The following is a 17549-nucleotide window of genomic DNA, read 5'->3' on the forward strand; positions in this document are numbered from 1 at the left end:
CTGCCTGCCCTGTAGCTGTCCACAGAGGACAGCCATTGGCAGCCCGGCCTTTCCGCACCCCCATCGTGGTGCCTACCGCAGCTGGGACACCTGCCCACACTTGCACAGCTGTGCGGGCTCCCTCAAGCTGCTAATTGTCCCCCAAGTGGTGTCAGTCTCCCCCAGACTCAGGTGGATCCCCTTAACAATGCTCCATAAATATGGATTATCACATCTTAACAACTGACACCTTGGTGTGCAATGGCGCAAAGTCTGTCTCCCACCAGCTAGCCATGCCTGCAGCTCCCCAGGATCATGGGAAACGGGCTCATTCCATCCACCTCCGTGGGCCACACGCAGGCACTGGGAAAACCACTTTATAAGAGTGCACCATTTTCAACAGAACCACATCAGCCGTGGGCCCAGGGCTGGGTTGGCCTGTAAAATGCTGCGAAGGGTTACAGGGGTCAGCTAAGGTACATTCACGGGCCACAGGTTGGGTCAGTTCTCCACAAAATGAAGTACCGCAGGAGAAGGAGTCTGCCACATTGGTTTCTCTGCTCATTCAATTTTCCAGCATCATTATTAACCTCAGTTAAATCGTGTCGGCTGTTTTTAATTTGAAGGTTTGTTCCAGGACACCCAGTCACTCTGACAGTTGAGGACGTGGCCGACAGTGCTCACTGTATTAACACCCCCGGAACCATCACAGAGCTCCTCCTTTAATTGTTCACAGGCCAGAGTTTTCTCAAGTGAAGACATGAAACAACTGCCCAACATATGGAAAACCAGGAACGTCAGCACCTTTTGTTAAGATGGTGGCCGCGTGCCTCTGGCAAGTGCCATTTGGACACTCAGGGATTTCATGTTTATCTGGCATGTGTCTGTAGAACTGGTAATGCTCAGAAACAAAGACGAGCTGCAGACAGACACAGTGGCCATGACAGGACAGCTGCCCCCGCGGGGACAGCTCCGAGCCTGCAGCCTCTGGCTGGCTCAGGCCGGTCTGTCCGGTCTTATCCGGGCCACTAGGCACAGGAGCTGCCATCACCACTGCCCCCCATTTGCGATTCTATCTCCTCATTTAGGGGAACGACAAGAAATGGCCACCAACCCGCTGACCCCCTCCCGCATCCAGGATGGGGCGCAGCTGGCTGACTGTGAGGTGCCTGCATCCCTCCTGGTAGGTGAGGTCCGACCACCTCAGCCACCTGGGCCTCGGGCCTGCCCCACCCTCCCTTTGTTCACACGTGGCTGTAATCCACACGTGTGTCTGCACTTTCGTTCTGCCCACAGAGAGATGCCGTCCATGGTGACCTGCTGTGTGCTCCCAGAGCCCCCCTTCCTCCAGGGAGCCACTCCCAGATGCTGGGGCCACCCTCTGGGTCTCTGCTTCCTTCGCTGCACATCCAGCCTCTTCCCACTGATCCTGGGGGTCTCCACCCTGAGCATCTGTGCTGTCACCCCAGTCAAGCCTACGGAGCCTGGGACCAGGACTGCCTCCCGGAGCTGTGACCTCCCTTCCCTCATGCCTGGTTGGCACATCACACAAACCAACCCTGTTCAGGTTTTCAGGTTCACATCATACCCGCAGCTTCTCAGCTCATACGACATAAATGCCCAAGTCCCACCGGACACGCGGCCCTTGGATGTGGATCAGGAAGAGGCTCTAAAGGCCGTAGTGCGGGGGAGCACCCCAGGGCATCACCCGTCCAGGGAGGGCTGTGTCACAGAGCTGACTGGCGACACGCATGGGTCACCTGTGCTGACGCAGATTCGCCATGAAGTGCTCACCAGTGCCATCCTGACTGTCCACGATCAAACACTGGCCTCCGTTACAAATGCAGCAGCTGCAGTTCCCCATGGAGGGAAGAGAGGTCATCACAAGGATGGGCCGTGCTGGAGCTCGAGCAGGCCAGGCCGCCCTGTCTGACCCACCCTGCCCTGCGAGGCCAGTGTGCTCCCCATTTCACCGAGGGCACCTAGAAGCTAGGAATCTCCCAAACCGCCAGAGCTGGGAGGTGAGTCACCTTCTCCTGGACCCTATCCATGTCCATCCTGCTTTGGGGGTTTACACAACAGGATCAAGCTCTCACCCCACACACTGGGTTCCACATACACCCTGCTGGTTAAATTCGGCCACTTTCCACCAACAGGGTGAAGACTGGGGAGTAGGGTGGGCACATTTACTGAGCACTGTGTGTCCGGCGGGGGAGGAGGGACCTCTGGGACCCACCCCCGCCATCTGGCCTGGGAAGCCCCCAGGTACCTGTTCGCAGCTGTGGGGGCAGACAGGGGCTTGCTGGGCCAGCGAGGTAGGTGGGCCGTTCTCACAGCCGTAGGTGGAGAGGCTGGGGCTCCAGCTCCCATCACCCTCCAAAGGGGCGGCAAGCACGCAGAAGCTGGAGCAACAGCAGGAAGCGTCCAGGACCGCCAACGCCCAGTGAGCACCACCGACCCCTGGGGACTTTGCGGCACAGAGCTGTGACCCACTCAGCCATCTGCAGGGGGCAGGCGCTCCTCCCACGGAGCATACATGTCACTCTGTGTCGGCCTTTGTCTGGGAGGAAACGAGTGTGGATCGAACAGTATGGTTTGTCGTGTTTGGTCTACATGCCACCCCGGCCCTGCTGGAGCACTGTCCCCAGGTCCGAGCAGAGCTAACCCCGCCTGTGACTGCCCACAGAACCCATGGAACCCCCGGCCACATCGACTCCCCTACGCTCGGGGTGACACCGCGAGGAGAACTGGCCTCTAATCAGAGAAACGCGGCTCTGGGAGGCTTGTCCAGTGGGGCTGCTGTGCTGTTGGCACCACCTCCTCCCGGTGAATGCTGGGAAGGTGCCAGAAGCAGTTACCTGGCTGTGCAGGACAAGGGAGGGGCCAGCGCCCTTCCCGCCCTCACCCAGTTGCCTCCTGGAGGCCGCAGCCGGCGGGCACTGGTTCTCAGGCCCCCCTTGCTAACCAGCCCTATGGCACCCCCTGGCCCCGCGGGGTCAGGTCCCCCGGCCCCCTCAGCCCACGAACGGCCCGGGTTTCCAGGACAGGCCTGCACGCCTCCCGAGGTAGGATGGCTGGCTGCCTCGGCTGAGAGACACCCCTTCGCCTTTGCCCGGCTCCTTCTCAGAACGCTTGGTGCTTCCTGACGACGATGGGATAGGTCATGGGCATCACCCCATCGCGCTTCCATCCTTGCGCGTGAGGCATTCAGACTCAGCACCACATGGCAGGGGCACACGCTGGACTGGCTGTGCTGTGTTACCTGATGTAACACTGTCCCCTCAGCGTCCACTTTGCCACGTCACACTCAACATGTCACCCCCCCCCCCCATGATGCCATGTCCCATTACCGCTGACTTACTCATCTTCCACCTTCCCTGGGGGGAGCCTCTACAAGGGCAAAGTCACTTTCACTGAGCCAGTGGCGCTGCTGCTACACGGTTCCTGGTGCGAGGCTGACGTCCAGTAGGTGTCACTTTGGGGGGCGAGTGCGCAGGAAACTGGACTCTGCGAAGCTGACTCAGGGGATCTACTGACCCTGAGATGACGGGACTCACTAACCCTGGGTAGGTGTCCCACCGACAGGGCAGGTTCCTGCCTGGGTCCCATGCTGGCCCATAGCCCAGGGAGGAAGCAGGGGCAGGGCCAGGACCTGGCCTGTGGCTGAGGTCGGGCCAGGTGCCCTGCACATGACCCTGGGTGGCTCCTTGGGTCCTGCCTGCCCCTGCTGCACCCCCAATGCACCCCCCAACCCCCGAATCCACTTCTGCCTCCCCAGCACCCCCAGCCCCGGAAGCGCATTTCTGGATCTGCCCCACAGTGTGACCCTGCTGCGTCCCTGTGGTGGTTCCATGTCGGCACCCAAGTCCTGATGTGCCCAGGAAGCCAGGCGACCACCTGTGCATGTGCAGCTCACGAATCACTCCCAACACCACGCATCACCCCAGGTCCGCATAGGCCAGTCCCCACGTCAGGAGGAAAGCCAGCCCCTACCATAAGCGAGGTCCCCGTCCACACCTGCTGGGTGGGCAGAGCGGCACGTGACACGGCCAGCACAGGGGAGAGGGGCGTCTCTGACATCCCCGTGCACAGAAGCAGAGGTCGCTGTGCCCACACGAAGAGGAGAGCACGCCCTGTTGTGACCACAGCAGGTTCCTGAGGCCCCAGACGACTCTGTGGCCAACTCCATGATCTCACTTCTCCGCAGCAACAGGAGGCCCATCATTCCCGTGCCCCGTCCAGGCCCCCTCGCCCATCGCCCGCTCTGCACTCCCCAGGAACAAGGACTGGCGTCCCAACTCCATCTGTCTGCTCTCGTCCTCATGAAACAGTGGGAAGCCCTCATCAGGGCAGCACCCCAGGGAAAGCACACCACTCCCAGCCTCACCAGTGCCCTGAAGGACACAATTCTGTTCTCCGGGCCCCACAAGACCAATGTGTCATCTCAGGATCTTCAAAGGGATGAGAGGCCTCTTCCTACATTTTGCTCTTGGAATTTGTGACCTGTCAGTTCCATGGATGCTCAGCACTTCCTGCAGAGCAGCAACCACATAGGACGGAGCGGCCGGAGCCGGAGCACAGGCTGCACCCCCTCCCGGGAGGACCCTCTCCAGCTGCACAGTGCACCTCACTCTCTATGTCCTGCCTCCAGGCAGGCACCCATCTCCCAGCATCACAGCTTCTGTGTCCTTGTCCGCCACCTGTGGCCACTCCCCCACGCCTCGTTCTGGAGTTCCACAGGCCTAGCAGATGCTGACACAGTGGCCTCACCCTCCCGTGCCATCCACCACCAGCAGCATGCTGCCTGCTAGCCTCACTGGCAGACACTGACCACTACCTGGGACCCCGCAGGCCAGCCAGGCCTCGCAACCCCTCAAGCTGGAACCTGCCAGAAGCTGCTGCACAAACAGGAGCAACCCTCCCCCCCCCCCCCCCCGAGTGCCCCTGGACCCTCAGCCAAGGCTGGTGTTTGAGCAGCAGGCCCACGTCACTGGAAATGACAGGTGAGCCTGTCCCATCCTTCCTGCTACGGGCACATCGGGCATCTTGGGAGCTCCCCATGGCACCTCAGAACCCCCACCCCGCCGGCTGCCATGACCTGAGGCTCTGCTCTGGAAGGAGTCACATCTCAGAAGTGTGCACAGTCCCTGAGAACTTCTACCATCACAGATCTTTCACAGGGATCTCATTCACCTGCAGGCGAGCATAGATCTTCCTGGCACATGGGCCCCAGTATTTCCAGAGCACCCTGCCTGTTCCCTGGAGGAGTACAGCCCCCCTCCCTGCCGAGGGCCACCAGCCCGTCTTACAGGGCATGCGATCCAGCCACAGTGGGACTGCAGCTACTGCAGATGGGTTCCCCCCACCCCCCCGACCAGTGACACCTGCACCATGCAGCCCCACGTGCTCACCGGGGCCGAGAGTGGATGGCACACGGTGTGTGTGCCACCCAGGGTCCCCCTCTCTGCCCGTGGGCCCTTGGCCAGCCCGCCATCACCGGGAGGAAAGCACATTCCCTCAGCCACAGGTAAGCCAAACTTGAGGGCTCCCTGTAGGTGCTAAGGACAACACCCCACACTACACAGCCTGATTCAGGACTGACCCTGGATTCCAGCCCCCACCCTGTCCCTGGCAGGTGGGCCCCATGCGTTGGCCCTGTCCCTCATGTGGCTGCCTGTCCTCACCTCCCCACCCACCTAAGAGCCAGGTTGTTCCTGGTCGCCCACCTGAGGCCAGCTTCTTTGGGTGGCCTTACCTGGTGAGGCCCCTTCCCTGGGCACCTGGCACTGCATCCAGGCCTCTGGAAGGCAGGCCGACTCCTCCTGAGGAGGCTGCTGTCCTCTGGGTGCTGACACGGCCTAGGCCTGTGCAGTGCCTCCCCTGGGAGAAAACCTAAGGAAGCCTGAAGCACAAGGCTCGCTTGGAAAGACAGTTTAGATGGTCAGACTAAGCATCTCAGAAGGGCTCCTTTCACTGGGCCAGGTGCGACTCCATCATCCTTTCCAAAATAAACATGCCCACCCCCTTTACCCAAATGCCAGAAGGCTGGGCAGCACTCACTGTGGACAGGGCTCTGGGGTCGAACACCCTGCACACAGGCACAGCTGCCTGACCTCCCACTCTGTAGCCCATATTTGATGTGTCTTAAAGCATTCCTGTATGGAGGCGAGCCCCCAACCTACGTTCCCAGAGCCTCAGAGTCCAGAGCTGAGCCACGAGCTAGTGTCCATGAGAGATGCCACAGGAGACACGGCCTTGCCCTGTTCTGTGCAGACGATGCATCCATCAGAAGCAGGACAGCAGCACAGCAGAGAGGAGACTCACTAACCCTACAGGTGCTCAACGGGAAAATGAGGGGGGCTGTAGGAACAGGTGATTTCAGAGGCAGGGCAGCCCACCAGGTGGCTCCCGGCAGGAAGATGGGGCCCAGGGTCACGGGGTGTGTTGTGCTGCTGCCGACGGGAAGGAAGCACTTCTCCTAGGACGGGACTTAACCAATCCCTCTCTCAAAGGAGAAATGCAAAAACCGATTAGAAATACACTACTTGGAGTGAAAGACCAAGGAAATGCGGGGTAGGAAGGGGTTTCTCTGTCCTGCCCAAGACGCTGAGATGGCGCGGCTGGGAAGGTTACAGGGCACGACCAGGTGTGACGCCTCCACTTACGACCGTTTCGTGGTGCATACAGATGTTTGATTACAAACCCACATGCCCGACACACACATAGCACAACATGGGAACAGTGGGCGCTCCTGCACACCCGGCGACACAGGGGCGCCTCGCCAGGAGGCACCCACTGCCTTTGCACACCTCAGGCACACCATGTATTCATGCCCAGGTTCACAAATTCAGCAGAATGTCCAGAAGAGAATCACATCACTCACGGAAGGCCAGCTGCATCCATCCCTCAGGCACACGGCTTTCATGTTTGACAGGAGCCATGTGGTGTTGATTGCACCCCTATTCATTCTGTTTGTTCCATTCTGCACGAGATTAGCACAAGAACTCCCTGTACGTCCCCTCAGCAGGGCTGTGCCACCTCTGTGCCCCTCGTGGGGCTGTCGGGCCAGAGGGGACCAGACGTGGCGCTGGGTGTACAGGCAGCAGCCCCACCACCACCACTGCAGCCCCCAGCACACAGCGTCCACCCCATCAGTGCCACTGGGCCGCTCGCACCAACAAGGGCTCCATGTCGTCTTTGAAACAAGAAACTACCCAAAGTTCTTTTCCTGCTAACACGTGACTAAGCCTCATGCTTGGTGAGCTTGGTTCTCTTCCTGGGACCCATTCACTCCCCTAGGGACTTGGCACGTGGCACCTGCTATGCACTGGCATATCTACTACCAAACCACAGAACCCTGATGGTCACAAATGTACTTTCCATCCTCTTTCTCCTACGTGGCATCAGCTATGTTCTTAACATCATAAAAGGATTCACAACATAAGAGAACTAAGTTTTGAGACTAGGTATATATGTCCTTTTGCACGTGGTTGATGAGCTACAGCGTGCACAGCTACGAGAGCCCATACAAGCACATGCTGTAATTCAGTTGATTCAAGTGTATGGAAAGTTGTTGCAATGATGTTCAAACATACAATCGATGGGGAACATCCCGTCAGCACCAGTACCTCGGTGCACATCACGAACACGTTTAAAATAACTGAGAAACTAGATTTTAGGTAACGGACCTTGTTTTCCCCAGAAAGCAATGAAATAAACAGAAGGCTATTCAGTGAGTGCACGTCACCATGGGTACCAAAGAGGAAAAGGCTTCCTTCTGCTGTGTTCTGCTCGTCACCGCAATGTGACGGGCCAGTGAACCCAATGTTGACAGCACAACTGCCCAGCGCTGGGAGGAATGGCCATGGACACAACAGCTGTGAATGTGTTTCTGTGTTTCTGCATGAAAACGCCGGTAACTGATTTGGCCTCAAACATGTTCAATAATCTCTTGTTGAGCAGCTAGGACCATAAAACGGATGCCGGAGGGAAGGATGGAGCCCGTGGTCATGAGGGGTCGGAGCTGCTGACACCGAGTCCCACTCCCTGTTGGGAGGCAGCGTGTCTGCAATGAATGTGGCTGGCCTCCCTTGCCGAGGCCACATCAAGCTGCCCCCATACTCCTAGTCAGTTAGCCCGACACCCGCGGTCTGATGGTCACACAGCACCCTAGAGGGAAGCCTGGGGCCCTCGGCGCTCCACAGAGCCTCCTGGAGGAAAGGCAACTTGGTAAGAATCCTACCTCTACCAGACGTGACTGGGACCCAACATCATCACTTTCAGGAAAAGAGCTATGAAGGGCACCAAGACGTCTGGCAAGTCAAGTTCACCAGCAACCAAAGCAGGTGAGACAGCCCGACTTCTAGCAGCTGGAGCCCCCCAGCTGCCCACACCCCGGCCAACACCATCCCACTGGAGGTGGCTTGCTGGGTCTCAAGGCAGGTGCGCAGGAATCTCCAGGGCCTCGAGGGCGAAGCTAGAATGCAGCTCCCTGTCTGTTTAAACCATCCTTCCTGCCCCGTGCAGGTCCCTGACAGAAGATGCACCGGTGGGACACCAGGGACATGGGGCTAAAGCAAATGGCATGTGTTCTGTTCACACAGGGCCGCCGCGGCCCCTGCTCCCCCACCCTTGCCCCTCCATCTCAGAGGGCCCACATGGTCTTCATTACACACACCCCCACCCCGCAGCCAGGCCTGTGGACGGTGGCAATGGGGATCTGGGGAGACTGGGCCTCCCTGTCCACAGGGTGCGTGGAGCAGCCTTACCTGTGGCCTGCACCACGTCTGCTGTCGTCAGGTTCCAGATGCTGGCGCTCACCCTGAAGGTCACCGCTGGGCCCAGAACACTGAAAGAGAGGAAGAGAGAGGAGCTCAGAACAGCCCCAGCATCCTGAGCTGCTCCCAGCGCAACATGGCACGCATGTGTCAGAGCCACCGCTCACACCACGCGTGACCTCGGCCAGGCTCCAGCGTCCTGGGCACCGTGACTCTCCCCCCTACATTCCGGGAGCTCCACCGGTAAGTGGTGCTTCTCAGACCCACACACAGCAACTTACAAAACATTCAGATCACCCTCAACAAACCACCAAGAACAAGCAGAAAAGGGAAAATTGTGATGGAAACAGATTTGAGTTTCCGGCCCCCATGGGAGTGGCAGGGATGAAAAGCAGGAAGGAAAGACACTGGGGTTTTTAAATTTCTCTTGACAGGAACCATTTAAAAACCTATCAGTCATTAAGAACTATTTACTATAAAAATAACTAGCAGGGAATTGCCAGATAAGGATGATTAAAATTTTCAAAGCTTCTTAAATACTATGTTGCACATCAGTTTAAAAAATATATTACTTTTTAAGTAATTTTATTCATCTGAAGAGAAGAGGGAAGGAGGGAGGAGAACAGGAAGGGGGAGGAGGCAGGGTGGGAGGGGAGGGGATGGAAAGGGAGGGGGAAGGGCAGGGAAGAGGAGGGGGAAGGGAGAGGGGAAGGGAAGGGAGGGAGGAGGAGGGAGGGGAGGGAGACCGGAGGAAGAGGATGTCCTGCCCTCCCCACCAGCCCTGCTCTGGCCTCGGGAACCACCCCCAGGTCATCGTGGTCCCTGCCCTGCACCTGCTCCTCCCGGCGGTCCGGCTCACATCCCCGTGCCCAGCCTGCCGCCCAAGGCCCTGCCCCTGGAAGACCCTCTGCTGCCCAGTTGCCACCAGCATGGCCCTAGGATGCATCTTCCCACAGAAGGCCCAGTGTGGCTTCAGGCCCACGAGACCTCGGATGGGCCCCTGGTACCGTTCCCGCAGCTCCGCGTCCACCCATTCCAGCCCACAGACCTTCTCTTCCACCTCCTTGCACAAGAAACGTCTGCATGGTCACAAAGTGCTGACGACCACATCCCTCCTCCCCGCGTGTCCCCGGCACCAACCACTGGACCCTGGCTCGCGTCTTGGCAGAGCCACGTCCTGGCCCCACACATCCCCATGGCCATCCCTGCCCTCTGGCACATGGGGTCCCAGGCCCCTCTAGAGCCCCCAATCGCCAGGCTGCCCTCCTCCCATTCCCAGTGGGAGCCCCAGGCCCTGGAACCATGGCTGCTACTGCCTCCGTGGCTCACGTGGGTGGTTTTCCTGCCGCCTCTCCCGCCGCCCGGTGAGTGAGGCCCCAGCGCCCCTCAGCACCTCTTGTGGCCTGACCATCATCATGCTCTGACTGCGGCCTGATCAACTGTCAGGCCCTGACCACCATCACGCCCTGACCTCGGCAGACCCTCCCCAAGACCACCTGGCAGGTATGGCTGCACTGAGCATCTAGCACCAGGGATCTTACAGGATGCTCCCGGCTTCCTGGCACGGTTGGCTCTGGGGGCTGTGGGGAGTTTGTGGCAGCACCTCACACCCAAGTGGGAGGACAGACCACGGCTGTGCCTGAGTCATAAGGGCACATACCTGCTTCTACACGGAGGTTGGGAGGGGCCTCAGTGACTTGAACAGGCCTCACCTGCCGTCTCAGCGGCCTCACAACCTGACCTCAGTTTACACCTCAAGTGGGGGGGCATCTCTAATCCATCGTACACATTTGAGAAATCCCGAGCAATCCTCTGGACCTAAATCCTCCCCCAGCTGCCAGGGGGCCTCTCTGAAGACCCCAGAGGCTGCAGGTCAGGGAGCAGCGTGCAGTCACACCCCCCCTCTCCCTGCACAGCGGGAGGACACCCCTGCCCCTGCGAATGCACCTAGGACTCTCGGGAGCACTCCCGAATGTTGGCATCATTGTCACCAAGGCTGTTACAAAAGTGCTGGTGATGCTCGCTGCCCCCCCCCCCCCCTCCAGCCCTGGCCCATCGCCTCTGGGGCTTGTGAGAATCTTGGGACGGAAGGAAACCTACCGTGCAGAGCAGGTTCAGAGAGGCTCCTGCAGTCCAGCCCAATGGCACGACGGGGCCTTGCACCCTCCCCAACACCCTCCCCAACACCCCCATTGACATGGAAACGGCAGTCTCTTTCCAGACCCCTCAACCACACCTCTATGTCCTGTGTCACTCTTGTCCACCCCTCTGCCCTCTAAAGCTCTGGCCTCCATTCCCTCGGCCATATGGGGAGGCATGTTCTGGCCAAGGGGCTCTGGACCTGCCTGCAGCAGCTGCCGTGGGAAGCCTGACTGCGCCAGGGCGGGGAGCGCATCCTGCAGCACCAGGAAGGGAAGAGAGGGCGGGTGTCCAGGGCTGAGCACGGACCACTGTCCTCGGCCGTGGTCAGTTGCTCCACATGTGTCCCCACAGCCCTCTGACCCCACTGCTCACCACACAGGAGCACACCAAGCTTCCCTTCTAAAATGTGAAGCCCTTGAAGGAGTGCAGCCGAGCCCCAGGGGCAGTCATGTGCCAGGGACCCGTAGCTGGAGAGTGTCGGATCCCCAAACCAAAACAGTTTGTGTGGTAGACGTTGGCGAGAGCCCACAATCCCCCGCTGCAGCGCCTGGAGGGCCTGCAGGATCCAGCACGGAGCGCCAGTCCTCCCAGTGGTCCGCCCCTTTCTGCTCTGTGACTCTGGGAACTCCCATCAGTCCAGTGCCTTCCTGGATGCTTTCTGAGCCCAAAGCTGTTTGCAAATAGCGGGTGGAGACACAGGCTTCATCCCAGCCCCAAGGGCGCAGAGGCTCTCTCCTTGGGGAAGGGTGGGGGAACTCCTCGGCCCTGGGGTGCAGGCTGAAGCCCCAGGAAACAGGCCGAGGAGAAGAAGGACTGTGTTGGGAAAGGGCTTAAAATATCAGACACAGAAATGGTAAGAATGCTGCCGCCCGGCTCTGCTGGGCCTCCTCCGTCAAGGTGAGCGGGTGGAGATGCCCCCCACAACGTGCCAGTGCCACACTAGACCCTGGGGGGGGTGGCGCTGCTGCAGCTCAGTACTTCTGCTGCTATTTTTTATGAGCCTTACATTGCTCTCAGCCATAAAAAGCAACATACCGCCGACCGTCACCCTCTATCCTGTGTGTGGGGATGAGGCAGCAGCCAGATTACGCAGAAATGACTTGGTGACTAATTCCTGAAGGGATGCCTTGCCTACCCTTTCCCTTCAAGCACAGGCCCATCCCGGCGGAGGGTGGACAGAGCACACAGACGTGGTGGCTGACAGAGGACGGTGAGACTGGTGGGCAGGGTCGAGGGGTGAGGGCGAGCGGGAGTGCACGTAGGTGTGAGCCCCTGGGCATGCTCCTCTCTGGCCGTCAGGGCTCCCGTGCTCCCCGGGGGCTCAGCTGAGGAGCAGGTACAGCCTGAGGCCAGCTCGGCGTCCCTGGGCAGGCAGCGACAAGGAACAATGAGATCAGCGACCTTCTAGGTGACAGGAGGGAAAGGAAGATGGTGTCAAGAAACAAACGGAAGAGCTCAGAGTGGGTGCAGCGCGTCAGGGATACGTCCTGGGGGAACTAGCGCCTTGGGCTACGCCATGCCAAGTGCTGCCGTCGCCCCAAGGATGGAGTACGCATCCCCTGGGTGAGGTGCTCCATGTCCTTCCTGGGAGCCAGAGGATAGACTCTGGGGTGCCCCGGGGGGCTCCGTCGGTGAAGCATCATCCTTCGGCTCAGGTCATAATCCCACGTCCTGGGATCGAGCCCCATGTTGGGTGCCCTGCTCAGCAGGGAGTCTGCTTCTCCCTCTGCCCCTTGCCCCTGCTCATTCATTCTCTCTCTCTCAAATACATAAAATCTTAAAAAAAAAAAAAAAAAAGATGAACTCAGAAGCAAACGGTGGACCTCCTGGAACCTTGCTGTCACAGCAGCCACTCAGGGGCAGCCTATCGGCTGTGCTGTGGGCCCCCGTGCCCTCCAGGGACAGAGACAGAGAGGGTGTGGCGTCCTTTCCAGATCCTGGCACCATCAGGGACACCAGCCGCCAGCACCGTGCCCAAGGGCATCCGACAGCTGTGCATCCAAACACCCGGCATGAGGTGCCACCATGGCCCCTCCCCCTTGGGGTTCCATTCCTCGACGGGGTTCTCCATCCAGCTTCCTCGTCGACCCCCTAGTGGAATGGTCCAGACGTTTGCTCCCCAGCAGCTTCTGTCCATGACACATTAATGCCACAGACGCACCTGTGCCTGTTTCCAAGCTGGGGCTCCTCCTCATCGGGTCCCATGTTCTCTCCCCGGGAGGTGACACCCCCCGCGGGGAAGGCATGCTCCAGACCCTTCTGTGGTCGCCGGGGCTCAGTCAGGATGTCCGTTCCACGTGGAGGCTGGCAAGACCCTGTAGAGATGTTCACACCTCCTTCTTCAGCTCCGCACTCTTACTGGGGGCAGAATCCTCTCCTAGGCCCTGGGCGCTATCAACACTAAAGGCCTCCCTCCATGCTCTGCAGGACACCTGTGTGCAAGGCTGGTGAGCAGCAGGGCCTCCTCCACCAGGGGGATGCCTGCCACGCAAACCCAGTCAGCAGGGCTCCCTGTGCCCCAGGCTTCTGCATGCGGCTCCGCCTGAGCAGGATGCACACAGGCTACGGAGTGGGAGTGAGCGCCAGGAGCTGCGGCCGTCCCCCTCCCGGGCCGCGTGGCCTGGGCCGTCCCGACCCTTTGCTCAGAGCTACTTCTTCAAATCCTTGACAGGAACAGTCCCGTATGCATAACATGGCAGAAAGGACAATTCCTGTGTTTAACCAGAAAGTAAAAAGTAAAACCGATGCCCAAAGCCTTGCAAAGTCTCTGAAAAGGAAATGTAACACCTGATATTGGAGTTGGACAGAACAGAGTTGTCTTTTTTAAAAAACAAATTATTAAATAAATATAAATTACTTTATTTATGTATTTGTTACATTTATTATAAATAAATGATTTAATAAATGAGAGTTTCTCATGCAAGCACCATATGCCAACTCTACAGATACAAAAAAACTGTTTAGATTGGGAAGAAATTATTGAAACGGACACAAAGAAAGATGAATGTCAGATTATAAGGGAAAACCTATGTTTCCCTTCAAAACAGAGATACTCATTCATTCCTTGGCTTTCAGATTCTCGGTCAGAGTCACCCTGTAACCGCTGGAGACATGCTCCCGTACATTTTTGTTATTTGCAGAGTTTGTCTTACAAGGTGACCACAAGTGTGGGTTTAGGGGAACACGGGGAAGCCCGGGCTGGGCCTGCTGGCGTCCGACCATGTTCCCACCAGCCCATCAGTGTGCCCCAGGCTTCTGCATGTGTCCGTACAACCACAGCTTACTGACAGATGCTGCTACCTGGGAAGCAGTGAGTCCACCTCCTGTAGCACCTGTCATTCAGGCCTGACCTCAGCTACCCCATAATGGCGTTTTCTGCAGAAAGCACGGCCCAGCCTCCTCGTACACAGGACGTAAGACACACTATGTGCACGTGCGGGCCGTTTCCAACAGGAAATCACCCACAGAAGGCACGATGACAAGGAGAATGTGGCAGTAACCGTGACAAGTGCGTGTTTACGGTGTGGGCTGACACAGGAACGTGGGTGCTGCAGTTCAAGCTCAGCCGGGAGTGTATGAGACAGTAGGGCTCTTCCCTGCCCCCCTGTGCCTGTCCTCACGTGACCACGGGAGCACTGCACAGATTTCGGGGTTACCATATATCCGCAAAGATGGGATCACAAGCAGTAGGGGAGCACCGTGTCTTCTGGGGTCTGTGTTAAGCACGTTCACACACATCCGTGACCTTGTTTCCTTGTCATATCCTACACATACTGTTGTAGAGAGAGTCGGGGCCTGAGACCCTCTTGGCACCTGCCCTTCCTTGCTGTGTGCTCTCAGCACTGGACACTCGATAACCTGCAAGGTGAGGATATTAGTACATACCCAGAGGGGTGTTTGGGTGTCCTCTAAACCAACCCCATCACCCTCTGCCCTATCCGTCTAGAGCGGTCTGCTGCTCCCCCAGACCCTCTGGTGAGGTCCACACCTTGGGCCTTCGTGGGCTCACAGCACTGCTACTGGCCATGGAGCCTCACAACCCAGGAGGTCATCCTCCGTCTGGAACGACAGGGTGGATACAAGGAAGTTCAGCCACTTCTCACCTGACCCTCCGGCTCCAGGATGGCAAGCTCGTGATGGGTCTGGTGGGGTTGCCATGGGCAGAGTGGGCAGGTGCACTGTACATTACCTATATGAGGTGCTTTGCTCTGACAGCACACGTGCCACTGGAGGCCATTTTCCTGTAGGACCGCAGGCTTTCTGGCCTCCCAACTCACTTCCTGTGACAGGGGCTCCCATTTGTGGTGGAAGAGATGTCACGGGTGGAACCCGCCTGCCCAGACATAAACCCTTCCCACTCTAGTGAGAGAGAGTCTCCATGGTCTCAGCCTAGGAAACCATAGGGGGTATGTGGGTCCCCAGGGATGCTGCAGAGGCCCCTCCCAGAGAAACATTGTTATGAGGAGTTAATTCCCCATCAAGCTGGAAACAAGATGAAAAGGTATCTATCTCCCTGGGACACCTGGGTGGCTCAGTGGTTGAGCATCTGCCTTTGGCCCAGGGCGTGACCCTGGGGTCCTGGGATGGAGTCCCATATCGGGCTCCCTGTAGGGAGCCTGCTTCTCCCTCTGCCTGTGTCTCTGCCCCTCTCTCTGTGTCTCTCATGAATGAATAAGTCTTTATTCTCTTTCACTATTTTTTATATTCCCCAAATGAATGAGACCATATAATGTTTGTCCTTCTCCGATTGACTTATTTCACTCAGCATAATAAAGGGGAAAGGAGAAAAAACGAGTGGGAAATATCAGAAAGGGAGACAGAACATGAAAGACTCCTAACTCTGGGAAACGAGCTAGGGGTGGTGGAAGGGGAGGTGGGCGGGGGGTGGGGGTGACTGGGTGACAGGCACTGAGGTGGGCACTTGACGGGATGAGCACTGGGTGTTACTCTAATGTTGGCAAATTGAACACCAATAAAAAATAAACTTATAAGAAAAAAAATAAATGAATAAGTCTTTAAAAAAAGAAAGGAAAGAAAAGAAAAGGTATCTCCCTGAGATCTTGCACCATTCATTGATTCAAAATTCATTCACTGATTCAAAACTCCCTTTAACCAATTCAAGCAGAGCACGTGCGTGTGCAGAGATGAAGGAAGTCTCATCACCACCATTCCAGCTGGAGTCACCTCTGTGTTAGAGGGAAGTCCAAGGGGTCCTGAGGCTGTGTAAGACTCAATGTTTCTACTTGAAAGTTACTATAATTTCAATCATATGTGATGTTTATGTATTTATAACACGTGGTTATGTATTTGTAAGATCCCATATGCAATCATGCATCAGTCATAACACTGACAATCACTCCTGTTTCATGGTCCCAGGACAGGCTAACAAAGAACAGAAGTAACTTTGAGCATCTTAATATTGACATATTTTGCTGGTTTTCTGGTGTTTCCCACCTGATCATTTGAAGATGATGGAATGAACAAAACCCCACTAACCCAAGTGCTGGGGGTGAGAGCTCTGCCTACACGGTGTTTTCTTTACATGGAGACTTCAGAAATCCTCTTTTCCTGCTTTTATTGCTGGAGTCGTTTTGCATACTTGGGTGTTCTGCCTTTATGGTGTCAACATGCTGACAGACGCGTCTTCTTGAGGATCCTGTGTCTTGAAGAGATCGTCCACCTGCTCATTGTAATTACATGAGACCCTAGTCACACGAGTCAGAGGACCCTGTGCTCACACCAATGTTTCAGTGGAGAATGAGGAAGGCAAGTGATTCCCTGATGAAATCTTATTTCTCTCTCTCTCTCTTTTTTTAAACACCATTTCCAAAATGTAGAACTCAAAAATTCCCATCAATTAAGGATTCTGCTTACTTTGCTTAATCTGGGTGTTGCTTCTCCTGTGCAGCAATAGGTTATACATGAACGGGATTTTTTTTTAAGATTTATTTATTTATTTATGAGAGACACAGACTGAGAGAGAGAGAGAGAGAAGCAGAGACACAGGCAGAGGGAGAAGCAGGCTCCATGCAGGGAGCCCGATGTGGGACTTGATCCCAGGTCCCTGGGATCATGCCCTGGGCTGAAGGCTGACACTCAACAGCTGAGCCACCCAGATGTCCCTGTGAACAGGATTATTTGCATCAGGTTGACCTTCATGGTCTACCGTGAATACAACAAATATGATGACAGTTTTCCTTGTAAAGATGGGCTAAACAGCCCTTTGTACTTAAATTTAAATAGAGACAAGCCTCAGGAAACTGGGCCCTCTCAACGTTTGGGGATTATAGAAGATGGCAAAGCCTGTTTGACACCAAAAAACAGTTACAGAGTTAATGTTGAAGCTTTTACAACTAACATAAAAGTAAATGCTGCATCTTCAACTAATGCACTTTCCTGAAAGATGTTTAGAAATTAAAAAAAAATACTCCTGATGGAATACTTAATTAAACATTTTTTACTATCATGCTCCACCTTGGCTTGTGCTTTGTCTGTTTGATCCTGGATTTGGAGCAAAACCCATAACATGGATAGGTGGACAGGATGGAGGAAAGGCAGGATGGAGGGACCGTGGCTGATGGATAATGGATAATGGATACATGACGGATGGATTTTACATATTCATATGTACAGAGAGAGGGAGCACCCTGA

At 56.5% G+C, this 17549-nt stretch overlaps 1 protein-coding gene across 2 annotated transcripts in view; it reads right to left on the reverse strand.

The window, feature by feature from the left end:
* Positions 1 to 17549, reverse strand: part of PTPRN2 (protein tyrosine phosphatase receptor type N2) — a 727688-nt gene that overhangs the window by 370848 nt on the left and 339291 nt on the right. For both annotated transcript variants that reach the window (XM_038559842.1, XM_038559843.1), the window contains exon 11: positions 8748 to 8827. In XM_038559842.1, coding sequence (XP_038415770.1) covers positions 8748 to 8827 — 80 coding nt within the window. The remainder of the gene's footprint in view (positions 1 to 8747; positions 8828 to 17549) is intronic.

The sequence above is a fragment of the Canis lupus genome, chromosome 16, assembly GCF_011100685.1.
Source record: "Canis lupus familiaris isolate Mischka breed German Shepherd chromosome 16, alternate assembly UU_Cfam_GSD_1.0, whole genome shotgun sequence".
Lineage (NCBI taxonomy): Eukaryota > Metazoa > Chordata > Mammalia > Carnivora > Canidae > Canis > Canis lupus.